General features: G+C 40.2%; 1 protein-coding gene across 3 annotated transcripts; it reads left to right on the top strand.

Moving 5' to 3' along the window:
* The first annotated feature begins 1,609 nt into the window (after window positions 1-1,609).
* On the top strand, window positions 1,610-27,408 carry LOC101464823 (b(0,+)-type amino acid transporter 1). Of its 3 annotated transcripts, none has more exons than XM_004539545.3 (13): window positions 1,610-1,745; window positions 2,729-2,847; window positions 13,119-13,266; window positions 14,313-14,555; window positions 18,504-18,629; window positions 18,743-18,842; window positions 22,819-22,863; window positions 22,961-23,084; window positions 23,748-23,851; window positions 24,100-24,196; window positions 24,444-24,593; window positions 25,018-25,192; window positions 25,334-27,408. In XM_004539545.3, the coding sequence occupies exons 2-13, from the start codon at window positions 2,743-2,745 to the stop codon at window positions 25,393-25,395; spliced, it is 1,479 nt and encodes a 492-aa protein (XP_004539602.2). In that variant the 5' UTR covers window positions 1,610-1,745; window positions 2,729-2,742; the 3' UTR covers window positions 25,396-27,408. The 3 variants fall into 3 exon arrangements, with proteins under 3 accessions (XP_004539602.2, XP_004539601.2, XP_076737863.1); XM_004539544.3 differs by having other exon boundaries at window positions 1,616-1,754; XM_076881748.1 differs by lacking the exons at window positions 1,610-1,745; window positions 13,119-13,266 and having other exon boundaries at window positions 2,748-2,847.

Raw genomic sequence — 27,408 nt, 5'->3', positions numbered from 1 at the left:
TCATCTTATCATGTCTTATCTGAACCACAGTTATCATTATTGCAAATCCCCTAAGAGTCATAGTCCATCATCTCTTAAAACAGATGCGTATAAAATGACATAATTAAACAGGTCATTGTCTGCCCTTATCACAAGGCACAACAATTCTGCAATGTTCACTTTTGTTAAGGCATTTGTTTGAATTTGCACTTACATTTACATCACAGATCATACAAGATTATTCACATAAGACATAATATGATCCTATATATGTTGGGTCTGTGTTTCCACAAGCCCCGGTAATTCTAGAGACTTATTCATCATGAAGAAAACAAGACAGTCGATCGATCAATTATTTGCGCAAGGGAGGCCTCGTCTGTGTCCACCACGAAAATGACCTCTAGATCTGACCTCCACCTGCTGCCTTTTATTGAGAGACAGTTCACACAAAACACGTCAGAACAAAGCCACGCCCCCTTGGTTCCAAGACAAGGCATTGTATGTATATGTGTGAACTTCTGTATTTAAGTAAGTGTGTGTGTGCATGTGTGTGCGTGTGTGTGCGCGCGTGTGTGTGTGTGTGTGTGTGTGTGTGTGTGTGTGTGTGTGTGTGTGTGTCAGACCTCCTGCTGACCAAAGGGTCGTAAACGCAGGAAGCTTACATCAAAAGCACAAGGATGTGTCTGTGATAAAAGACTACAGCTCCCCACCTAGAACCTCGAGAATCTGGGGGAAGGACAGTGAAATTTCTTTCATCAGAGTTAAAACAATGTACAAATGGTAAACATAAAAATGACAAACATTTAACAATTCACTCTAACAATATACAAAGCTTTCTCATTTTTAGCTTGATTCACTCATTTCATTGAATATTAATGTCTGTAATAGAATCTGTGGATGTCATAATGAAGCAAAGATTTGTATAATAATATCTGAAGGTATATTTAAAGGTGACCTAGTCAGAGCTAACTTTACAGCCTAAAATACATGTTCTTTCAGAGGTAAAAGAACATGTATAGTGGAAAGGGAATGTCAAACATGAGCACACAAACTCACAAATGTTCAAGCACACAACTGCAGGGGTGTCACATATCCTTATCAAAGAGGCATTGTGAAGGAAGTCAGGCTAGGTAAACTCAGAAGGAAGGAATTCTTTCAGAGTATCAAAAAACAAAACAGAAAAAAACGTAATAGGTGTTTTGGTTGTGTCACTTTTAGTTTCTTACTGGGATTCTTGGAGTGCTCACTGAGTAACAGATTAAGTGATCTCCCTCAAGAAACAAAAGGGTATAAATTAAATGAAATAAAGCTTATCATGTGATTTTCTTTTTTTATGGTTATAGTATTGCCGTCAGACTCTCACTATATTCTTACTCTCAGTTACTGTTTTACAAAGTTGGGGAGCTGCATATGTATAAAATTTTGCTATTGCACAATATGATGAGTTAAGAAAATCTGCTGTGTAATTCAAAGCAGTACCTTTTTAAAGCTTCTGCTCAATAGATTTCATGAAGCTAGAACTTCGCCTTAACCCATCCCCCTTCTCATGTAGAGCTGTCCAATCACATTTGGGAACCTCCCACCAGAGGAGTTACTCAGTCTCATGGAGATTTTTGTTTTTTCCCCCCCAATTTTCATCAGACATTTCTGCTCTACTTCACTGAACTTAGCTTAACATAATTTGCGTGTTCACAATACTGCACCTGGGTTTGGAAAAGCTGCATTCAAGGTTCATGGACCAATATTGAGGTTTTTGTTTTCTTCAAGTAAGTTAAGTAAGTTAAAACATGTTTTTTAAATGTGCATTTCTTTATAATCATGTATTACATAGTATGTGATAGTGGTGATGCAGAGCTACTGTTAAATGTAATTACATTCAAGCAATTCTTTCCTACAATTTGTATTTAAATATTATCACTGAGTGTCAGAGTAAGACACATTTCCGCTCTCCCCATTCTTTTTATAATGTTTGACTTACTGCCGGTCTGTACCAGTTCTCCTAGTATGACTAAGTTGGAGTCTATGTTTACAATAGTAATATATTCACAGTTTTTCCCAGTTAAAAAGCATATGAAGCATATGAGCTGATCATTACTGCACTAAAGAGCACCAAATCCAAATTTTACAAAATCCAAATTTTACAAATCACAAAAAATCACTAAAATTAACCCTTTGACTCTCAAATAGTTAATGAATGTTAAGGATTACAGTTAATACAGCTCTAAGGGACATTTGTTAAAAATTGCTATTATATTTGTTTAAAAGCTCCACACAAACAATGCTTACATGCTGAATCACCTTATAATAAACTTAAAATCAACCCAAAACCCTTCTAAAGATATTTCAGTGATCTCTTTAAGGCTGTTATTGAGCTGCTCTATTGATGATTAGTCTAAGATATCACTGCATGAGGTTAATACTGTAGTGAAACTCTTTAAAATCAAAATTTGTGCAATTGAGCCATATCTGTTCCTGGTAATGTAATTAAATCTGTAAGATTATGGGAATCAATTTGTGAACAAATTTAGTTTTGATTTGGCTTTGAGTGGATTTTTAGTGAGCTCTTGTTTCTGAGAGTCACTGTGTATCTTGATGAAAGGGAACATTTACTGCCCATGGAAGAGCATAGTTTTCCCTCTAAACGTTATCATGTCATGATAACCTTTTATAGGGACAACAGAGATGTGTTTCCTGTAAAAGTTAATGCAAGTGGTCTGTAATGTGTGTCAACACTTATGTTACCTCATAGACCAGTGTGTTGCTATGGATGAAAGTGGAATAAGGAAGAGAAAGGAGTCACAGAATGGCTCCACTGACCTTACCAAAGACAACAAGGAGGTGGTGAAGGCCGTTGCCCTTCAAAAAGATGTAAGTATGAACCAGTGTGCTTGACTTTTATATACATGCAGGTTCCTGAGAACAAGTCTCACTAAATTTTCACACTAAAGGATCATCCTTACCTTTTACAATAATAGAGCCTTGGAACTGAGTACCAGGCAGTACCACAGCAAGCGTCTCTACAGATTAACTCCATAATCATCCACTCAGCAGTGCAATCCAGACGCCTAATAAGCTCCATAAGACCTAAAATAAACTTATGGGAACTGAAAGGTTTTCTCAGGTTAAAATAGGATTATTATGATAGTCATTGCTCTCATCCTGGAAAAGTCCATTCACACATATTTTCCTGCAGACTTCTGTAATTCTCTTTCTGGCATAAAGAAAAGTCACTGGCTTTGTATCTTTATATCAAGCCCCACCAGATCGCTGTTTATTTTAATAGATCTTTAAGATTTTACCCAATGTTTGCATCCTTATATCCTCAGGTAGGGCCCTTCTGGGAGGCCGTCTCACATTTGAAGCATAAATCTAAAAGTGACCACACCCTAGGCTTTAGAATGACCTACCTGAAGAGATAAGGCTTGGAAAATCAGTTACTTTGGTCTCTTCTTTAAACACATTTTATAGACTTGTTTTTATGTGATATTGCTTTTTTATTGCTTCTTCAATCAATCAATCAATCAATCAATCAATCAATCAATCAATCAATCAATCAATCAATCAATCTTTATTTATAAAGCACTTTTCATACAAAAAAAATGTAGCACAAAGTGCTTTACATGGTTAAAAGCAGCTCACCCCACCCTCCAACTCACTCCCCACACTCTCATTAACATAAACGATGTGAATACACGCATATCTTCCCCCCCCCCACACAAACACGCGCGCACACGTAATTCTGCTGCGTGTCTTCTTTTATTATATCGGCATTTACAGTCATGGTAAAAGTAACCCTCCATCAATCCTAATTCAAGACAGTAAAAAAAAAAATCCAGTCCTTACCAGGTACTAAAATGATTTAAATAAACATTAAATGAACAACAACACATAGCATATTATAATGTTTCATTATTTATTTACCAAAAACTGAGCCAAAATGCAGAAGCAGTTTGTGGACAAACTAAGTACACCCAATGATTCAGTATCTTGTAGAACCACTTTTATTTGCCATAACTTGAAGTAATTATTATCTTATTGGTCTCTCTTTTAGGGCCCTCCCAGAAGGGCCCTAAAAGTGACCACACCCTAGGCTTTAGAATGACCTACCTGAAGAGATAAGGCTTGGAAAATCAGTTACTTTGGTCTCTTCTTTAAACACATTTTATAGACTTGTTTTTATGTGATATTGCTTTTTTATTGCTTCTTAATTCTTTTATTATATCGGCATTTACAGTCATGGTAAAAGTAACCCTCCATCAATCCTAATTCAAGCAGGGCTCGCAAAATTTTTCCAGTCGGGCTACCAAAATCTAACTCAGCCCTGCCCGTCGGGCTATCATAGGAAGGAAAATATATGTCTATGCTTTTGCATTCTTTCGCCAATGTAGCTGAGTAATTATGTCATTGGCATCGATGAGCCACTGTCAATATGTGACATATTGAAATTGCGTTTGAATTTGCGCTTGTTTTTTGCTTTCACTTTCATTTTGCAATTGTGCGAACGGTGTGTAGAGAGCAGCAGCACTGATTGGTGAGTGACGATTAATTGCGCACCAATTCCTCTGACATCGTCTTATCACTCATTAGCTTACTATTCAAAAGTGACAAGTGAAATCTCTCGCAGCAAGCTTAAACATGTGAGAGGTTGAGTGTGCAAAGAATCGCTGACCGTTATGTAAGTACGTGTGTAAAAGCAGCAGGATTTACGCTGGTATTTTAGTTCTGCTCAGCCAAATAAGACAGGTCAGGGTGAAGAAGGGGCAGCCAAAGAAAAGCTTACCACAAAACGAAGAAGTTATGACAAATCAGACTATGAGGCAAAAAGAAAGCGCAGCTTTTTTGGTTTCATGGACAAAAGAATTTCTGTGGCTGGAATATGACAAGCTAAATAACATGATGTTCTGCCAGGCGTGTTGTGAGTTTCATTTGATTTCTGAGTCGACAAGCGCCTTTGTTACTGGGACCAGTAATTTTAAGAAAGACCCCATCAGAACCCATGAGAAATGCAAGAAATGCATTATTGCCCAGTCTGCAGTATCTTTCCCAGAACAAACAGCAATTGCAAAAAAACATACTAAAAATAAACCAAGCACAACAAGAACTCCTGAAAAAGCTGTTTAGAACAGCGTGCTATATTGGAAAGAGTGAACTACTATTGGCAAAATTTAGCAGTCTTTGCAAACTTCAAAAAGCAAATGGCCTAGATCTTGGTTCCACTTGCCTCTTACCCATGACTTCAGTGGAAATTTCAGATTCAGGATCTGACACAGACTGATTCTTACAAGTTCATAGAAATTTCTGTTCAATTTGAACCAAGTATTTGAGTTGATGGTTGTAATTTTTATACAGTTGTTGTGATTTGTATTTTAACATTTTTTTTGATTCATTTTTGTTTCCATTACAATATTATACATTAAAGTATAATATTGTAACGGAAACAAAACATTAAAAAATTGCTTTCTTTTTTATTCGGGCTACTAAATTTATTTTGGGCTACCAAAAACTGAAGAATGCCTGCCCGAATGGCTACCAGAGATTTTGAAATTTTGCGAGCCTTGTCAAGACAGCAAAAAAAATATCCAGTCCTTACCAGGTACTAAAATGATTTAAATAAACATTAAATGAACAAAACACATAGCATATTATACTGTTTCATTATTTATTTACCAAAAACTGAGCCAAAATGCAGAAGCAGTTTGTGGACAAACTAAGTACACCCAATGATTCAGTATCTTGTAGAACCACTTTTATTTGCCATAACTTGAAGTAACTATTATCTTATTGGTCTCTCACATTATTGTGGAGGATTTTTTTTACCTAATTTTCTTTACAATATTGCTTCAGTGCTCTAAAGTTTGTAGATATTTGTTTATGCAGCTTTTCAATTAGGTTCAAGACTTAGACAGGGAACTTCAGCACCTTGATTAGTTTCTTTTTTCAGCCACTTTGTTACAGATTTGCTGATGTGTTTGGGGTCATTCTCCTGGTTCATGACTCACTTTTGGCCAAGCTAGCTGTTGGACAGATAAATCTGACTCTAGAATACTTTTGTATACAGGAGTTAGTGGTTGACTAAATGACTACAAGGTGCCTAAGTCACCTAAACCATTACCCTTCCACTAGTGTGCTAAATATTTGTCAAAAGTTGTTTGTGTTGATATGGTGTGTCTAAAGGACATTGTTCCCTAACAATTTCACCTGGCAACCCATGCAACTTTTCAAATTTTAGCTGTGTTGTCATGTTCTTTTTAGATACAAAAGGCTTTGTGTCACGATCTGAGGAGACAGACCGTGCGGTGGTGTGTGTGGTGGACCCCGGTGCGAATACAAGAGAGCAGGTTTCAAACAAAGCAGAAATACTGTGACTAAACTGAACTTAAACTAAACTGGAAGCAGATACTGATAAGCTATGAAGACTAAGAAAATCATGAAGATGACTGTAAAGACTGGCCGTGAGGACATGGAGGGTGGGAACACAGACGACGCAACACAGACTGCATGAAACACAGAGACTAAATACACATGAGGGATGATCAGGGGAAGTGGCCACACATGGGAGCACAGCTGACACACATGAACCTAAAGACAGGACAGGAGAAGTGAAACTAAATATACTGACATTGAATACAGACTTTCAAAGTAAAACAGGAAACATGGAGATTAGACATGACATGAACTAAACATAACCACGCATGACAGGTAGACGCACGAACCAGGGAGACTGAGTACAGGGAGATGACATAAACAACTAAGAAACAAAGGGCTAAACAGCACCCTAGAAATTAACTAGACGAACTAAGCTAAAGCATAAATGAATACAAAAGATACATAAAACTCAACACGGGGTCACACGACCCAGGACCATGACACTTTGTCCTTCCAACCCTTCTACACAAACCATGTTTGTATAGTCTTTTTCAAATCGCACTGTCATGATCCGCAACATTTAACATGCTAGCGGAGGCCTGTGGATTCTGAGATGCAGCTCTTGTTTTTTGGGGGGTCTTTTTTCACCTTAGGGTGAATTTTCTGGAATATTCACTCTTGAAAACATTGGGAAGTGTCTTGAAACCTCAGATTTATTGGTAGTAATAATTGATTCTTTAACATGTTTACTAATGTCTTTCCTTTACAGCATTGTGTTATCAGACACTTGAATGCTTCAGACCCACAACTTGACAATGTTTCTGCTCTTAGAAGTGGTCATACTTGCTGATGATCAGTTAATTGTGTAAAAGTGTATTTGATCATTGGCAGTTGGCTGGTACTCAATTCTCACTGAATGAGGTATACTTAGTTTTCTATTATTATTTTTTTTTATATACTGCTTTTTGAATTTTGGCTTAATTTTTGTTAAATAAATGAAAAAGTATAATGTTTTGTGAAACCATTTTTTTCCTATTATGTTTTGATAAAAAAAAAACAATTAGAATTGAAAGAGTGTGTAATTTTTATTTTATTTTTTCATATTGATTGTGTGACATTCCTCCTGTGTTCTTACTGTTAGTGGAATGTAAGCTGAACTAGTTAATTATCTCTTTGGTCCCACGGACACTGGTCAGTGACCTGGATTCAGTAACCCCAGGATGTGTCGTTCCTGTTTTTCTTTATTAATCAATACAATATAATAAATATAGTATCAAGTTAGGTTTGCCTTTAGCCAGTTTACATTACTCATGCTGGTTTACTTGTGAAAATGTAATAGGATTAGCCAAATTCTTGGAAAATACTAACTGAAAACTCAGAGGTTGTTGGTTGTTGGTTGTTGTGTTGATCTTTGGATCCTCCTCCAAAATTATTATGATGATATCAGATCAACACCAACAAAGGGATATCAGGGTGTGTGCTGACATGCCTCTGAAACATTGTGGTCAAGGTGGTGTCTTTGAATGTGCAAACTAAAGTGGTGGTCATCCTTTTTATGAAGACGGGACCATACTCTGTATCCTCCCTTACAAGATGCATGCAAGGGTACAAAAGAGAAGAGTCTGCCCCTTTGTTGGACCTCAGATTCAGAATAAAAAATGTGGTTTCACTCTGGTTGAGGAACATTAAACCAGCTCTTTGCTCCTCTCAAGGATACTTGGGAAATTTCTAAACAAGTATAGAGATGACAAGCCTCTCTGTTTTTTTTTTTCATGACTGGGTAAGGCTGTATGAGATCCACAGAAAGATCTGGAACACTTTTGCAGTGATTTAGACAAAGTACAAGTTTAGTGTATTACCCTTATCTCTAGCCTCATCTATCTATAGTGACTAAAAAATGAAATTACCTATAAAAGTGACATTGCTGTTTGTTTTCACATGTTGTGAGATGTGAGAATTTTGCCTTTAATGATAAGGGACTTCTTCATCTTTAATTTAGTCTTTAGCAGCTTACTCTGCCTCACTCAGCGTGGCAACGTAATGATATCTGATTCAACCAGTTCTTGAGTTTGTTAACTGCTGCTGTCAACCAACTTAAAATCAAAATATGACACGGAAATGGTGCATCAACTATTTCCACTATTATTTTATTTATTTATTTATTTATTTATTTTTTTGCCTGTCCCGTTTGGCTCTTTTGCCATCAGAATTATTGTCTAAAGGCAAAGAAAGATGCCCAACGGATTTACTTTACCAAATTGACCATCCCAGCCTTGCCATAATGGTCCATTTGATTCACCTTTTATTGTTTATTTTATTTTCACTTGCTGAATACGGGACAGACTTGACTGGGGGAAAGAAGGGGAGAAAGAAAGAGGGAAAGGGAAACAGCTGAGAAGAGGGACGGGGGAGAAGGGCAAAAGACAAAAACCAACAGAATAAGCAGGAAAAAAAAAGAAAAAGAAAATGCATATATCGATCACCTGGATCACCTGTTGAGAAAGAAAAAAGAAAACAAGCAGAAGAGAACAAGAGTAATAGAATAAACAACATCACAATGATATATGGGAATATGACAGTAAATACAAAATATTAAACATTATTGTGCAGCACATAAGATCAACAGAACACAGTGTGCTTTGAGGTAGGAGCCAAAAAGGGTGTAGTTTGTGGGTGTGATCACCCGTGTGTACTAGAGATGGACCGATCCGATATTACGTATCGGTATCGGTCCGATACTGACCTAAATTACTGGATCGGATATCGGAAAAAAATAAAAAATGTAATCCGATCCATTAAATATCACGAAAGCAGCTCACAAAACTTGCAACACGCCATAACTCACCTCAGAACGTTAGCACGTCGGAGCAGTATGCATCACGTGATAGAGCGGCTGTGGCATGCGGGACCTGTCGGTGGTCTGGATAGCATGTGGAGCTTCGCTAGCAACCCGGCATTTCATCTCTGACAAAGTTATCCCCGAGAGAAGTAAAGCAAGTGTGTAAGTCCATCTCTGAATGTTTGTAAAGCATTCCTGCATTAAGCTTAACAAACGATATATGGAACAACTGCCTCTTCTTGCTGCTACTTCAATCATGAAACTGCTTAACGATCAGCTGATCGGCTTTTCTGTCGCGAGTCCTTCTCTCTTGTTTGTTTTTGGCCCACTTTGCACCAGAAAGAGGAAACCAGCGGCTGAACAACAGCAGCACGTTTAAGCTTGATAAGCTGTTGTTAGAATTTATTTAATATTACTTTCTACTCCAGGATCTTTTTCTACGTAGCTGACGCTGGTAACTGTGCAGGGGCGGATCTAGCAAAGTTTAGCCAGGGGGGCCGATAGGGCATTAACAGGGAAAAGGGGGCACAAAGACATACTTTTCTTTCTTATTCTCATTTAAAATGTCTAGCTTTTAATAAATAATTATCCGAATCTTACACCCAAAGTTTTAATTTGATGTAAAATGAATAGAAGTCAATTACTGTATATAGTGACTATTAAGTCTAATATATATACCCTAGTAAGCTATAGTACTTTTTCCTTTGGGAAGGTACCATCTGTGCAGTCTGCAATTTTGTTGAAGAAAGATGTTGAATCTATTTAATATTTCTTGAAAAATAATTGATTTCTGTGCATTTTTTTTCACACTGCATCAAATTAAGGTTGATTACGTTGATTAAGCATCATGAGGTGGAGTGTGAGGGGTGGTTCCCTATTTTTTATTTATTTACTTTTGTTGTTGCTGGGAGTTGGAACCCTATTAGTTAGGTTGCTTAATATTTACGCTAAGTACTCTTTAAAATACCAGAATAGGGAGGATGGTGTAGGTTTAAGTTTATTAGATTGATCAGTATTGCTGAACTATGAAATATTTTTTTTTTGCATATAGGTATAACAGAATAGCTTTAGTGTAGTTGTTGTTTTAAACTTGAGTATGAACTTATACAAAATGCAGCAAGATATTTAAAAAAAAACAGTTTTGTTGATTAAAAAACATTATATCGGATTCATATCGGTATCGGCAGATATCCAAATTTATGATATCGGTATCGGTATCGGACATAAAAAAGTGGTATCGTGCCATCTCTAGTGTGTACACCTGTGAGCATGGACGCGCTTGTTTTTTTAAAAGGGTCCTTCATGTAATGATCTGCTAGAGGGTGTGGGGGGGCCACAGCCCCGTCCTCCAGGGCATGAAGCAGGTATGAAGGAGATCAAAACTCCAGACATCCAGAGGCCCTCAGAACACAAGAGACCAAGGAAGACCAACAGAGGGGCAGCCGCGCCACTGTCCCAGAAAGAGCTGAGGAGAGTCCCAGATGAGGGCTCACTCAGCAGCCGCGGAGCAGAAGCCAGGGGGGGTTGCAGTGACGCGCCCGTGAGCTCCGCCGGCAGCCAGCTGTGCCTGAGTGACCGAGCCCCAGGCCGAGAGGCCGAGGGCACCCCACCTCCGAAGTGGCCCGAGCGAGCCCCAGGCTCCAGGCCCCGATAAGCGGCCGCCAAGGAGTGAGCCGGTGTGTACCCGGACGCCCACCCCCAGACACAAAGAACCACCAATGCACCGACACCTGAGGGAGTCCGCCACTGGCAGGGGAAGTGGTGGTGGGGGGAGATAGGCGTCCAAACCTTGGAGGGCCTGAGATGTCCCCAGAGAGGTGGCGTCTGACACCCAACCTGACATATAGACACAGACATACAGGCACACACAGATACAAACATCCATTCCCACCCTCATGCTCTCATATGCACTTACTCCACACTCAACCAACGTGGAGACAGACATAAAGAGACGCTGTACACACAATCACACTCCCCAAGCGTACTCTACGAACCGGGTCTAGGTACCCTTGCCCCTGGAGGGGGAACTGCACCCAGACCCAGGTGGTGTTACCCTTTTCCCTGCGGTGGGGGGAGGCAGACCGCCCCGACTCCGCAGCAGCAGGGAGGCCCCACACTCCAGACCGCAGTCGGACGGCCAACTCCTCCTCCTAGCCCCCCCGCTCCAGCAGGCCGCAGAGAATGGGGGTGAGAGAAGACTCCAAACCTCCCTCCACCCGCTCATTGTAGTGTTGATGCATGTGTGTTCTAAGGTGCATTTAAAACCCAGGAGGGCATGGAGCTACCTGCCAGAGAGCAGCAGGTAAGCGCATAGTCCCTCCTGCTAGCCCTCAATGTCTACGTGTATTTAAAATTGAGAGGTGGGCAACGACGCCAGGGGTGAGGTGTACACCCTGATGGTAATTTGGATTCCGTGTATCGTGCCCACCCCCAAGATCCTATATGTATGTGTAATGAGAGTGTGAGTAATGTGAATGTCTAAGTTGTGGGATAAAATTGAGGCAGAGGCAGCCGGACGGGGGGGGGGGGGGGGGGTAGCCTCCTCTGCACCCTGGTGACATACCCCTATTCCAAGGCCCTGCATGTGTGGGTGGTTGTGGTGGAGCGGGAAGAGGGAGGCAGCTGGAGATGGGGAGGGAAGGAAGGGAGGGGCAGGTAACCCCTCCCTGGGGCCAGCTCCCCCGCTGACCCCAGTAGGCACCCCCATACTCCGCGACCCGCCAGGGAAAGGGGGCCCAGGCCCATCCAGACTGGGGCCCAGTGCAGCAGCGCCCCCCGGCCCCACAGAGCCCAGGACAGTCCACCCAACCCCACCACAGAGAAAACTGCACCCACACCACCATCCACTCATAAGACAATAGACGCCCAGGCTGAGATCTTCCTCCACCTCTCCTGTATCTCCCCCTCCTGCAGAGAGAGTTCCTGAAGAGCGGAAAGCTCCTGCAAGATGTGACCATCTCCCCCACCAGTTGAAGAGCCCCCCAGGTGGCTCGACGCACCGGCGGCACCCTGCGCCAGGGCTGGGCCCCCATGCACCCACCCGCCCACAACCCCGGCAACACACCAACCAGGACCCAAGATTCAGAATGAAAAATGTGGTTTCACTCTGGTTGAGGAACATTAAACCAGCTCTTTACTCCTCTCAAGGATACTTGGGAAATTTCTAAACAGGTATAGAGATGACAAGCCTCTCTGGGTTTTTTTTTTCATGACTGGGTAAGGCTGTATGAGATCCACAGAAAGATCTGGAACACTTTTGCAGTGATTTAGACAAAGTACGAGTTTAGTGTGTGAATGTGTGTGTGAATGGGTGGATGACTGGATGTGAAAAGCGCTTTGGGGTCCTTAGGGACTAGTAAAGCACTATATAAATACAGGCCATTTACCATTTAGTGCATTCTTACCCTTATCTCTTGCCTGATATACTTATGGTGACTAAAAAATGAAATTACCTATAAAAGTGGCATTGATGTTTGTTTTCACATGTTGTGAGATAAGATAAGATAAGATAACCTTTATTAGTCCCACACGTGGGAAATTTGTTTTGTCACAGCAGATGTGAGGATTTTGCCTTTAATGATAAGGGACTTCTTCATCTTTAATTTAGTCTTTAGCAGCTTACTCTGCCTCACTCAGCGTGGCAACGTAATGATGTCTGATTCAACCAGTTCTGGAGTTTAACTGCTGCTGTCAACCAACTTAAAATCAAAATATGACACGGAAATGGTGCATCAACTATTTCCACTATTATTTCAGATCCCAAGAGCTGAAGCACAGCCACGCATTAAACGGTGTTGCTAAAAAAATTATTATTTTATAATATAATTATGATGTTATAGAACACATGGGAATGATAGTTTCCTGAAAACAGTTACTGACATTAAATAACTGAAAAAACACATTAATATTTTTTATTTTCCATGTGCTTGCTTAGGTTGGTCTGCTGAGTGGCATTTGTCTCATTGTGGGGACTATGATTGGCTCAGGCATTTTCATTTCCCCAAAGTCTGTTTTGCTGTACTCGGGAGCTGTGGGACCTTGCCTCCTAATCTGGACTGCTTGCGGCGTGTTATCTACTCTTGGTGAGACCAACATTTTAACTCATATTTCATTGTATTCGGCAACCAGTTCTGTTGCTATATCAGGAATCTAATATTCTTTTCAAGTCATGTAGACAAATAATGATGGTCAGAATAGGAACAAGCTCACACAGTATCACCTTTTGTTTTCTGCCAGGAATATAATTTTTCATTGTGGAAGATGTTTTTACTGGCTGTTGAAGTCAAAATCGTTATTGTGAGGATTTTTAGTGCACATTAGTCTTCAGATTAATTAAGCTCACAGATACAAAGGAGATGTTCCCGAAAAGCGTAAAGAACATCGTTGTTTTATCACTCAGACACTGTGAACTGTTTGATGTGAGAAAACAATTAAATGGGGAAAAAATAACAAAAGATGTCTGATCTAAGTCAGTTAAATTTTTGTTTTGTACTGTTTATACTAGCACACGCTATTTAGTATGGCTTTAGTTTGTATTTCAGTTATGTTGTATTTAGATTTTGATTATTGTAGTTTGACAGAGTTTTATATAAAATGGGTTCCATCTAATCTGGATTTCCTGAATCTAATTATATGGATCTGAAGATATACTTTCTGGTCAACCTAACTTGAAAGCCCAGAAATTGGGTGGCACACTGGTGAAGTGTGTGTGTGTGTGTGTGTGTGTGTGTGTGTGTGTGTCTACATATCTATATCTCTATATCTATATCTATATAGATATATATCTATATCTATCTATATATCATATATTACATATATTTCTGGAAGCACAAGCACCTGCAATGTAATGCAAAAATTTAGAAAAAAAACAAATTTGAAACCATTTCTTTTGATCTTATTAAAACTAAAATAAGAGGTGAAGAGCATTGAAAATGAGAGCATAAGAAGCAAGGGAGATATAATGACAGCGATTGAGTGTGCCAAGCATATATGAGTGTCACAGACATGCAAGGTTTCTTACCACTGCTTTGAATACATGAACTCATACAAAGTTTTGAAAGTCCCTTCTTCTGTGTTGTTTTACAACTTTCCTTTCTGTGTTTTTGTGTTTTTGTGTGTGGCTGCATAGGAGCACTGTGTTATGCTGAACTTGGAACCATGATCACCAAATCAGGCGGCGAGTACCCCTATTTCATGGAGGCTTTTGGCTCTATTGTTGCCTACCTTTACTCCTGGACAACTATTATGGTGTTAAAGCCTTCATCCTTTGCTATCATCACACTGAGCTTTGCAGAATATGCCTCTACTCCTTTCTACCCTGGCTGCTCTCCACCTCTAATTGTCACCAAGTGTCTAGCAGCAGCGGCTATATGTAAGTTCATGCTTAACAGCAATAAACTATACACAAGTACAGAGTCACTTTAGAAGCTCATACATGACTATACTTTATAATGGAAACCACAAAGTGATTGTGAAGACAATCGGTTTTCAGGCCACATTAGCCATTTCAAGCTAATGTGTGCCTTACTTTGTAAGGTGTCCAGAACGATGTCACTCTCCAATTTGCAGATGTAAAAAAAAATACTTTTATTGAAATTAAAATAATTAAAGCCAACTGTGATGCCTACACACAACTCAGACCACACAGTATTCTTGCTATGGGTTTTGTTACGGATTCAAATATTGGGGATGGATACAAGAGGAAAAACCAAAATAACAACACTGGTCCGGCCGGGTTGAGTCAAACGATGATTTTAATGATCACACGCGTGGGAGATGGACACCGTACGCAGACAGCATCAGATCTCAAAATGGTGGAGCATTGATCAAACTCTTATAGCCTCTAGTGGCCCCCACCTAATCATAAAAGCCTAAACATTCACATTCTTTCTCTCACACAGCGCCTAAGCTACGACCTTGGCTCCCTGTTTATCTGCTCCTGCTGAGATGGGGCAGAAAACTCCAGTATGTTCTGTTCTCTTCTAATCAGACAAATAAGGCGATGACTTTCTGCGAACAGTATTTCTTATAACTCAGCAGTATAATGCATCATAAAACAATATCATTCATTCACAATAAATCAGCAGTCTAATGTAATGCAAATCAGTTTAACAAATGCAATAGTTATCACCTTCTTCTAATTCAGGAGAATAATGCAAACTAAAACTACATAATAATTCACAATCTTTAATTAGGGGTCTAACATGGCATAAAATAATATTATAATCCCACAGTTTCTTTTGTTTGTTACGCTTCCACAGTGTTTCGGGGTAAACACTTTCCAGCTGACTCCACTCTCCTGTCACCAGCTCCTTCTCACTCTGTCAGCTTCTGGGTGATGTACAAGATCGGTCACTTTACCCCCCTTACCTGCAGGGACAAAACGGCCAGCCCTCCATTCGAGGTGTCTGTTTGCAGGACAAAAAGGGAGGAAAAAAGTTAGGTGTGGGGACCTCCCCACAGAAGAGCTTCTTCACCTACACAAATGCCGCCTGACACCACTCCATCCACTGGACCAGATCTGTTTCACCCTTCCGGGCATGAACCTGTGGTAGTACACGACCAGCCCCAAGAACCGCCTCACCTCCTTCTTGGTCTTGGGACACGGGCAGGCTGTGATGGATGCCGTTTTCTCCATCTTTGGGTGCACCTGTCCGCCCCCAAAGTGGTACCCCAAATACTGGACCTCCCTCTGTTCAACTGCACACTTCTTCAGGTTGGATGTGAGCCCAGCTGCCTCAGGGACTCCAGGATCCCAGCCACCCATTGCACATGCACAAGCATGACTATGGATGATAACATCTTCCAGGTAGGCAGCAGGATATGAAGCGTGTGGACGCTACACCTGGTCTATGAGGCACTGGAAGGTGGCTGTGGCACTGAACAAGTCAAACGGAAGTGTTACAAATTGGTACAATCCTTACGGAGTGGAGAAGGACATTTTTTTCTTGGACTCTGCAGACAAGGGAATTTGCCAGTAGCCCTTGGTTAAATCCAGTGGCATGAAAAATTCAGCTGTGCCTGACTGGTCCAGAGCCTCGTTGTCCTGGGGCATAGGGTAGGCATCACATCATGACACTTCATTCACTTTGCAGTACAATACAGACCCATCTTTTTTCACCACAAGAACTATGGGGCTACACCACGTAGTGTGTGACTCTTCTATTATCCCCATTTTTATGTTCGGGTGTGTTTTATGTTCAGGTAACCTGTATGGCTGTGAACGCACCGTCACACCAGGCTGAGTTTCAAAATGGTGCTCTATGAGAGGTTCATACAGCCGGACAGGGGGCAAACACATCTGCAAACAACATCTGAGCCTTTTCTTGACCAGGCTCACCAGAAAGTCGGTTTCCACCTCTCTTCATGCTTGCACAATGTTGAGATGACATATTTGTGTGGCTCTTCCCCGACCGCACCACCTCACAGTTAATGTCCCGTAATCATCGTGTCCTTGTCACTTGGTGAGTAACATTAAGCTTAAAGAAGGAAGTAATAAAAGCACTTTGTCTCCTGGTGAAAATTGCCTGAGTCAGCGGTGTTGACGTTCCCGGATCTGGAGTATATTTTCCCCTGATAACCTCCTCAAAGTGTGCAGCTTTGCTCTCAGGTCCAGGATGCATTGAATCTCATTTTTGGCTTGGACCTTTCTATCAGTTTTCTTTAATCAGGTGCAACATCCCCCGTGGCTTTCTGCCGAGGAGTAGCTCAAAGGCTGAAAGTCCTGTGGAGCCCTGGGGAGCCTTCCTCACTGCAAATAACAAAGGGTCTAACCAATGACCACAACTGCATTCATCCTCGTGAATGAACTTAAAGTCTTATTCAGTTACTCCACCAACCCGTCAGTTTGAGGGTGGTAGACGCAGGTCTGAACAGATTTAATGCCCAACAATTCCTACAACTCCTTAAGTGTGTGAGACATGAATGATGTGCCCTGATCAGTCAGTAATCTTTGGTGATCCCGACTCAGGAGATGACCTGAAACAGATAAGCATTCCAGGAGGTAATACCCAGAGTAGACCATCCACCGGATAGCCATTCGTATTGCATCCCTGGCAAATTGTTCCCAGAAATAGGGGATGCGATAGGCGTGAGTTATCTGCAGCCTTAACTGTATGCATTTTTCCTTTAAATTTTATATGCAGCGGTACAATGGGAAACTTGCGAAGATCCCCATGACCACAGTTCACCTCATCCACTCCGCCTTCACTAGTAGCCCATTCGCCATGGGGCATTATTGAAGGCAGAGTGGATTCGCCACCAGGGTTTAGTGGACCAGGGTCTGTGTACTATCCATGTCCACCAAAACCTAGCGTATACCCCCTTGACACCTTACTGGAATGCTGTACATCCCTCTTTGACCAGGGGAGGGGTTTGGAGCCCCGGGTATGCGAAACACCTCAACAGACACTCCCGTTTCAGATCCCGGGCGCACTCCTTCCAGCACTCCAGGGCCTGGGCAAGCAGACCAGGTAAAAATTGGTTTGTTGCATGAAGCATCAGCGACCGCTCCACTGGGGAGGGGTCGGGGAGCCTCTGTCTGAGTGCTTGCATGAGCTGTGGTCTGGTAACTGGCTGGCTGTGGCTCTCTGCTCCCTTGGTCTGCGCAGCCAGGTGGTCCTCCGCAAGTGTGACCGCAGCTTCCAAGCTTGCTGACCGATGGGAGCAGACCCATCGTGCCATTTCCCTGGGCAGCCCTTCATTGAACTGCTGCAGAACCACCAGTTCATGGTGGTTTCCCTCTGACGGCCTGGGCTACAGCCACCTCACTGCTGTGTCATTCAGTTTCCAGGACCACATGAACAGTTGTTCCACTACCTTCATCTGACTGTCCCGAAACCGTTCATGATGGTCTTCCGGGGAGAGGCCCAAGTTATCCATGATGGCCCAGCAGATGTCGTTGAAGCTCTATCGTAAGGCCAGCGGCAGGCTCATTTGATCCTTTCCAGAGAGCGGAGGCAGTAGTCACGATGCTCACTCTGCAGGAGGCCACTGTTATGCCTCCAGCGTGGCTTGGAAGACCCGAGGGTCATCACCCTCTCCCATCCAGTATATCGTCACCGCCAGTAGATGATTGGGCAGCAACAAAGTGACCCTCAACAACCTCTCCAACACCTATGTCAATACTCAGTCTGGTCCTGAAGTCTCTACAGTTGCTGCTGCTTGCTCCACGTGCATTTGCACTCACATTCACACCTTTGGTCAATTTAGAATTATCAGATAAACTAACCCCCTAATACCAAGTCTTCTTCGAAAAATGTGTTTAATTATAAATGTATAGGTGGGAAAATATATGATTACATTTTCTGTTTTTTTGCAGTGATCATCACATTCATCAACTGTTTGAGTGTCAAACTGGCAAGTTATGTGCAGAACTTCTTTACTGCAGCCAAACTTATAATCATTCTTGTCATAGTTGGAGCAGGAATCGTTCTGTTGGCACAAGGTCAGTCTTCTTATAGATCTATACATACAACTCTGTCTTTAAATGTTTGTGTTAATAAATGTTAACCAATGTATAACCACTAACATTATTGTATATTATGTATTTGTGTCTAGGAAAAACAGAGAATTTTTCAAATGCTTTTGATGGCACTGCAACATCTTTTGGAGCAATTGGACTTGCATTTTATAATGGGCTTTGGGCTTATGATGGATGGTAATTATTTACTTGGTTTCATACTTTCTCAGGCTATATGTGATAATATGATGAGTACTGCTCTTCTGAATTCAAATAAGGGGCACCATCCTCAGCATTCAGAAAAGAAAAGAACAAAACTGTTTTACAGCTTTGTTTTTAAAAATGACATACTTCAAACTGCTTGCATTTTATCTCAAATAACCTTACTGATGTATCCAGATCAGGCAGCATTCAACAAATTACACTAAAATATTTTTAGTAAGCAGATATACACCCCCCCCCCCCCCCCCCCCCCCCCACACACACACACACACACAACATATTATATGTAATTAATTAGTTAATGAAATAGTTATATCAAAATGCAGGAACAGTGTATGAAAATTGGAATACACTCCATGATTCAACCCCTTTTGGCAGCAATAAATTAACTTAGTCATTTCTTCTATGACTCTCAGTTTCCTTCATCATTATAGAGGATTTCTGGCCCACTGCTTTTGCAATACTGTTCAGTTCAGTGAGGTTTTGGGCATTTGTTTATGCACGACTCCTACCACAGCTTTTCAGCTAGAAAGGGCTGAATTTTGACTGAGTGACAGATATACCTATATTTTTTATTTGTATTTTTCACTCATTCTCTTGTAGTTTTGCTGGTGTGGTTAGGGTCACTGCTCTCTTGCATGATCCAATTTGGCCAATTTTAACTGTTGGATAAATGGTCTCATATTTGATTCTAGAATGCTTTGGTATATAGAGGAGTTAATGGTCAACTCAATGACTGCAAGGTGCCCAGGTTCTGTAAAACGAGCACAAATCATTACCGCTCTACCACCTTGCTTGGCAGTTGGTATGAGGTGTTTGTGCTGATATAATTTCTTTTGTTTTTGGCAAATATTCTCCACTTTGGTCTCATCTTTGAAAAGAATATACTTCCAGGAATCTTGGGTTTTTTTCAGATGTATTTGCAAATCTTGCTACCATATTTTATTAGAGAACTGAGATATTTTTCTGGCAACCCTTCCAAGCAAAGCCATACTTGTTCAGTATTTTTCTATTTGTACTGTCATCAACTTTAACATTGAACATGCTAACTAAGGCCTGTAGAGACTGAAATGTAACTCTTCGGTTTTTGGCAACTTCTGTAATCCTGGGAATATTGGCACTTGTCTTGAATGTTTCCTACTATAGAATCATGAATTTCAAATTGCTTGCTTGCTTTAAAATGTATACATGGCTTATAACTCTTCTGAAATTGACAAATAGTAAAGTTGTTTCTCCAGTATCTTTACTAACTTCTATCTTTACTATCTTACCTCCTCAGTGTTGGGAAGATTACTTTTAAAATGTATTCCACTACAGATTACTGAATACATGCCCCAAAATGTACTTTGTAACGTATTCCGTTACGTTACTCAATGAGAGTAACATATTCTGAATACTTTGGATTACTTAATATATTACCATGCTTTTTTACAACTACATGAATGTACTATTGCTGTGTGATTTATTACTGAAGGTTACTCGCCATGCCAATAGCAACTAGATTTTTAAATCTTAATATAAAATGAGTAACAGTAGGTGGACATTAGGTATAGCTGCACTTTTTACAGTCATCTCGTATATAAAACTATTCCGCGCGTATATAAAACAGGTCCGCGGCTCCAAACCATAGTAAAGGGACCTCTGGCTAATACGGGCTCGTAGCTGAAAACTAGCTTTACTTTGTTGTCAACTTTGCTAGCGAGAGACAGAGAGAGGTGTTGAAAGGCTGCTCCTAAGGAACTTATTGGTTTGGAGGAAAACACGAACACAGTGTACAGTCGAGTCTTAATAGCTTACTTACAACTGGGCTTGTCAGGCACTCTTTTTGGCTGCAGTGGTTATTATTATATTTACATGCTTCCATCTCCCACTTCTGCTCGGTGACAGCTCGTACTTTTCCACTCTACTTTTTCTCCCCCCCTGGCGCTCACAGACACATAACTATGGCGTTATTTTTGTGCCAGTATTCTGAGCGCACGTAAAAAAAACTTTGCAGGTGCAAGTGTCGCATTTTGAGGAGAAATTTATTTTGAGTGAAGAAAAGCTAAATTTGAGTGAACAAAATTCATTGCTGCGTGCAAAAAAATGTATTTCAGTGTTTGCTATTATCCATACGCACACACAATAGCAGCCCCTCTTGCTCAGTTTTTGCATTTGCGCTTGCCCTCAATGTGTTGCTTGCTCTTTCAACTTTTCTGCCCGTGCGCGCTCAACTCTTTCTGTACACCATTATATTTGTGCCACAAAACCAGCCAATCACAGTCTTGGATGCAAGTCTGTTTTGGTCTCCAATCAGCTCAAAATGACGAAATGCAATATCCCAGAATCCATTACGTCCAAAACTCAAACAAGGCAGTGGCAGAGGAACACAGAGTGGCGGAGTTTGAAATATTACTCTTTCTGGGTCACAAAATAAACTTTTACGATATTTTCAGGCAAGAATAGTGCTGTGTAAACTTGAAATATCTGCTTGATTTATCAAGACATCACATATTTGCATAAGTGCTCTAATGTTTTCGGAGATGCCTGTTACCCACTAGCTGACCGCATAGCTGGACTGGCCATTGGGGCATTTGCCCAGTGGGCCGATGGTGATTTTTCATTTTTATGGACCAGGCGAAGCAGAAGCTGAGGCTGGACGGACTCCTCGGGCCCCCCAGCTGACGAAGAGAGATGCTGGCTGCATTCACATGACATCTTACAGTTATCAGTCCAGAAGCAAACAGGTGTTAGATGTCCTGAGGCAGGGACCAGCTCATTCACTTCAAGACTCATGTTGGCTGTCATAATAGGCTCTAAAACAGAAAGCCCTGTTTCTACATTCCTCCTTTCAGTCTCAATCAATGACTTATCTTTATGGCCCAGATAAGCTGGGTCAGCCACAGGGAAAACAAGGATTACAATATTACCCACAAAAACATGACTTAAACCTTCATGGATAAGCTCCTGGGCAAACATGAAATATTCAGGTATGAATCTGGTTGATGAGAACTGACCAGCATGATAGTGGTAATGGTACATTGACTTGGGACCATGCTTGAGGTGGACTGTAACTCAAGGGTGTTATGTAGAGTGTATGGAGAAATGGGTACAGATAATGCTGTGCTAGCACCCTTAGCTGAGACAGGTGACATTTTAGGCTGTGTGCTGGTGGTAACATTATCCTTGGAACTCAAAACCTTGTCTAATAATGTGCTCACAGAAACACAGGAGAATTGTGTCAAGTTAACTCCGTGAGGGGACACCACATGTTCATTAACAGTAGAATTGTATCCCCTGGTCTCAGCCTCCCCTGGTTTCTGTGGGCGCCCGTGTTAGCAGTGTCCAAGCGTTTTGTCCCCCCCCCTCTTTCATTCCGCGCCCCCCCTGCAATGGCTCTGCGCCCCCCCCTAGGGGGCGGCCCCCACACTTTGGGAAGGTCTGGCCTAACATATGAAACAGGAAAGACCGTCGTGTAGTCCCTTTATTTTAGCAAAGTAACTGTATTCTGAATACCACCTTTTTAAACGGTAACTGTAACGGAATACAGTTACATGTATTTTAAATACGTAACGGCGGCACATGTATTCCGTTGCTCTCCAACACTGTTCCCCCTTGCCTCTGTGTTAACACACACCTGAATGATCCAGACTAGAAAACTGCCAAAACTGCCAGTGATCACTGCAGTGTAGTTTATTAGCAGCACCAGTTGGTATTAAACCTTTTAATTTCCATGGAAAACATGATTTAGTGTCATTCATCTGAGGTTGTATTTAAAGGGCAAATAAAACATGAAAGACATAAAAGAATAAGTTACTGCTACCGAAGATGCTGAAGAGGCTAACTCTTTTTCTGTTTATTGGGCCAGAAAAACTGGACTTAATTGGGTTACTGAGTATGTGCATATACATTTGAGTCCAGTGCTCTACTGAGAAATATGTATCATATATTTTCTATTTCATTACTTTTACAGGAACCAACTAAATTTCATCACAGAAGAGCTAAAAGACCCATTCAGGTAAAAACAGGCCTTAAAGAGACTCTAGTGTTAAGCAATAACTCACAAGGCATTGAATTTTTTTTAAAATACTTTTTCTTTTGTTGATTAATTTCAGGGACTTGCCACTGGCGATTGTTATTGGGATTCCTTTGGTTACTGTGTGCTATGTTTTGGTCAATGTTGCTTACTTCACTGTTATGACCACAACTGAACTGCTTTTGTCTCCAGCGGTTGCTGTGGTAAGGATAACACTGGTCAATAAGCATCTTGCTACTGGGATTCACTCACCTATACTTTAACAAATGTTTACTTAGTGACTGCAAATCTGATAATCATTTTTATCTAGCTAGTAATATTAGTTTTTAGGTATGATGTTTCAAGTATTTGACAGTTACAGTAACTGGATAGAAAGGATGATGTGTTTCAGAATTTAAGAAAAAAAGTTTGGTTTCGAGAAAAGTGAAGACAAAATCAAAGAAGGTTTATTTTTGTGTTGATCCTGAAAAAGCTGCTGACTTCTCAGCTTGCCCAGCCTAAGTCACCATTAATGTGAGATGGACACGCTTGTAAAATGGAAACAGCTAAGTTTTCTCTGAGTACAAAACAAGCTTTCTGCAACAATAGCTGACTGCAGGGTCAAGACAACTGTAATGTAAAGGATGGATGCAAACAACCAAGGAGCTTTATTACAACACTGTCTGTAATAAAAGGAAGAGATTGTATTACTTTTTTGGTGGGAGATAGGAAATTAGACATAGTGATATATAATATTGATATTAAAGTGTCAAAATCAAGCTTCATATCTTGAATTACTGTAAATGACATGACAATTGTAAATGAGCATAATAGCCCCATGTTTTCACACCTTGTATTTTCTGAAACATTAGTTTGTATTTTTTTAGACTTTTGGAGACAGAGTCCTTTACCCAGCATCTTGGATTGTTCCTCTCTTTGTTGTCTTCTCAACATTTGGTTCTGCCAATGGAAGCTGCTTCACTGCTGGCAGGTAAAAGAGACATCTATTACATATTGCATGTCATGCTGATAGTTTGGCATAATCTAGATTATTTCTGTCAGTACCTTTAGAGCGGTTTGAAGTGCATATTTATGTATGTGTAAAAATGAAACAACATCTGAAAATGAAAGTTAGAATCCTGAAGGGGATGGAACGAAAAAGCAAATAAAAAAATACAACAAATTTATAGCAAAAAGAAAAAAATTAATAATGTAAACCTAATGTTTTTTGCTCTACAGATTGGTCTATGCATCTGGCAGAGAAGGACACATGGTGAAAATCTTATCCTACATTAATGTGAAACGCTACACTCCTGCTCCTGCTCTTATATTCAATGTGAGTCTTACGCATTAATGACTCATTTTGTATGCATTCTATTTGGCCTCAGATGATCAGCCATCTATTGTTTAAAACGTTATATGTCCTTTCACGGTGTGTTGATTACAGATTGTAAAAGTTTTAAATGAGCCCAAAAACCAGTGTCATTTCAAGTCCTATAAATTTTACATGGATTCTCAGATAAACAATACACTGTGTTGTTTCACTACATGGCATTTCACTGTTTAATTTTTCTCTGTTTTAGGGTGTTTTGGCTATTTTCTACATTATTCCAGCAGATATCAACGCCCTCATTAACTACTTCAGCTTTGCTCAGTGGTTTTTCTATGGGCTGGCAGCACTGGCTCTCATAGTCATGCGCTTCACTAGAAAGGACCTGGACAGACCAGTTAAGGTGAGCCTAGTTTATCTTTTATGCTGTTTGGCACAAAAGATCATTTTATTCATTTTGATGCCTTGTTAATTTGGATTGACAAACCACATCATACAAAAAATGACCACAATCAAGCCTTGAGATGAGGATTTATTTTATTTATTTTAACAATACCTAGTTAACAGAATAGTTATGATCAGTAATAGAAGGTCAAATATATACTTGATTTTAGAAAAGTTTATCAGTTTTTTAGAAAACATTTCTATCTGTTTTGACTCGTCTATGCAGTCAACAGTAATTTCTGTTTTATTTGTTAGTCAGCCATATTTAGCTTTTGTCTCAAAATGTAGTAGTAAAAGTTATTATTTTTAAGTGTTACATCAAATATTAGACAATCAAATACATAAATCAAATACTTCCTATGTACTTCTCTGTTCCCTTGAAGATACCGGTGGTCTTAGCAGGCATCATGGTCCTGGTGTCCTGCTACCTGGTCTTGGCACCCATCATTGATCAGCCAGAGCTGGAATACCTTTACTGTACCATCTTCATCTTCAGTGGTCTTATCCTTTACTACCCATTTGTCTACCGAAAAGTGAACTGGGGGCGCAAAATCATGAGTAAGTTTATATTTTTGACTGTAAAAATTTAAAATATATATGTTGAGAAGTATGTAGAATTATATGATCAAATATTGATATGAAATGATGATTACTTAAGTGCTTGTGTTGATTTGACCTCTAACTTCTGTTTCCTGATAGGGCCCATCACTATGCATCTCCAGCTGCTAATGGATGTAGCTCCTCCTGAGAAAACTGAATGAGACGGCATAACGCGTTTCGGTGTCTACGGGGTAATGAAAAATGCTCTGTCTAGTTTTGGAAACAGGAAGTGTGCCTAAAGGCTTAGAGACACATTTTAGAGCTCACTTCTCTGCAAAAGTAGGATGAAATGAAATAATTTAAATTTGTTGGTTCAGGGCTCAGAAATTGTGTTTATATAGAATGACTGCAGGATACAGTGGGAGTATCTGCAGGATATTCCAGAAGTATATGACATATAAACTAAAAACAGATGAAAGGGTACGCTTTCATCTGTTTTTACTTTTAAAAATTATATACTTGTGAACTATACACACACACACACATACACACACACAATACACATACATATTCGGGGTGCAACAATCCATGTATCGTTATTGAACTGTTTGATACAGTGCTTTCGGTTCGGTACGCATATGTATCGAGCAATACAAAATGTTTTATTTATTTTATCAACTTTTCTTCTGACGATGCTGTCTGTGTTGAGCGCTCAGTGGATCTGCGCTCGACTTCTCTGCCTAGGCTGTACTGTCTAGCACAGATCCACTGAGCGCAGCGCAAGCTAGTGAGACAGAAGCTAAGCGCGTTGCAACATGGCTACTGCCTCAACGCTACCTGAAATTGAACCTCCCCCACCCTCATTCAGATCTGGTGTTTGAAACTGTTTTGGTTTTCATGTGAGGTATGACCCTGAAGGTAAGCGCGTCATGGACAAAAGTAAAACAATATGTCAGATGTGCCATGCAATGCTCAATTACATTGGTGAGCACGCATGCTACAAACTTTACCTGAGTCATTTAGACCAGCGGTGCCCAACCTCCGGGCCTCGGACCAGTACCGGTCCGTGAATCGTTTGGTACCGGGCCGCGAGAGTTGAGGCTCATGTGTGAAATGTATGGTTTTCAGGGTTTTTATTGGTTTTCAGCGTTTTTTTTTGTTATCGTTTTTATCGTTAACTCGGTTTTCCTGGGTCTTTTCATGTGTGTTATGAATAAATCTTCTTTTTTCGGTACCGGTACTAGTTTTATTTTGTTGTATTTATCCGCGACACCTTAAAGGCCGGTCCGTGAAAATATTGTCGGGCATAAACCAGTCCGTGGCGCAAAAAAGGTTGGGGACCGCTGATTTAGACAGCCGTTAGCACATGATTCTCCTTATGGGGACCTGATATGTTTAATATGCTGCTGAGAGTATACCCCAGAAGAAGCGTATAGTACAGTTTTTATTTTGGAAAGAGCCATTTCTCTGTAATAAATTCTCTTTTCCAAAGATGAGTGATTTCTCGATCAGATAGATTAATTTTTTTTATTACTTTGTTTCAGCAACATTAAATTTAAAAACTGTACCTTTGAGTTAAAATATATATTCATAATTTTAATAAATGACAAATTAAAAAAGCATGAACATTTTTTTGTATCGAAAAAATATCGAACCGTGAATTTTGTGTATCGTTGCACCCCTAATACACACACACACACACACACACACACACACACACACACACACACACACACATATCACACACACACATATATATATATATGTATATATATATATATATATATATATATATATATATATATATATATATATATATATATATATATATATTGTGATGTGATGTGATTGCTCAATGCTGAGTTTAGCAATCACTGTATTGAGTAACTGTTTTATTTAGCCACACTGCAAAATGTTTTTTATTTGGTCAAAGATCACTTCATGTAAACCTATTGGGATTTTGAATCAGCACTTGAGCAAAGGGAATTGTAAACATTTTAATTGTGTTGTAAAGACAGAAGCACATGAAGACTTGCAGATGTGTAACTTTTCTTGTTGTTCCCAAACATCAAAGATTTGTAGATGTTTGTGTATTGATTTTTAACAATGCTTTCCCCCCCTGAGTTATACTGTAATGAGGCTGTATTGTGTTTACATGATGGTTAAGGAAATTATTAATCTTATTGGTCATGAAATACACAAAAAAATAAAACGTTTGTGATTACAGCAAATAA

The sequence above is a fragment of the Maylandia zebra genome, linkage group LG1, assembly GCF_041146795.1.
Source record: "Maylandia zebra isolate NMK-2024a linkage group LG1, Mzebra_GT3a, whole genome shotgun sequence".
NCBI lineage: Eukaryota > Metazoa > Chordata > Actinopteri > Cichliformes > Cichlidae > Maylandia > Maylandia zebra.
Note: the sequence above shows the minus strand (reverse complement) of the source record. Positions and strands in the feature narration are given on the sequence as shown.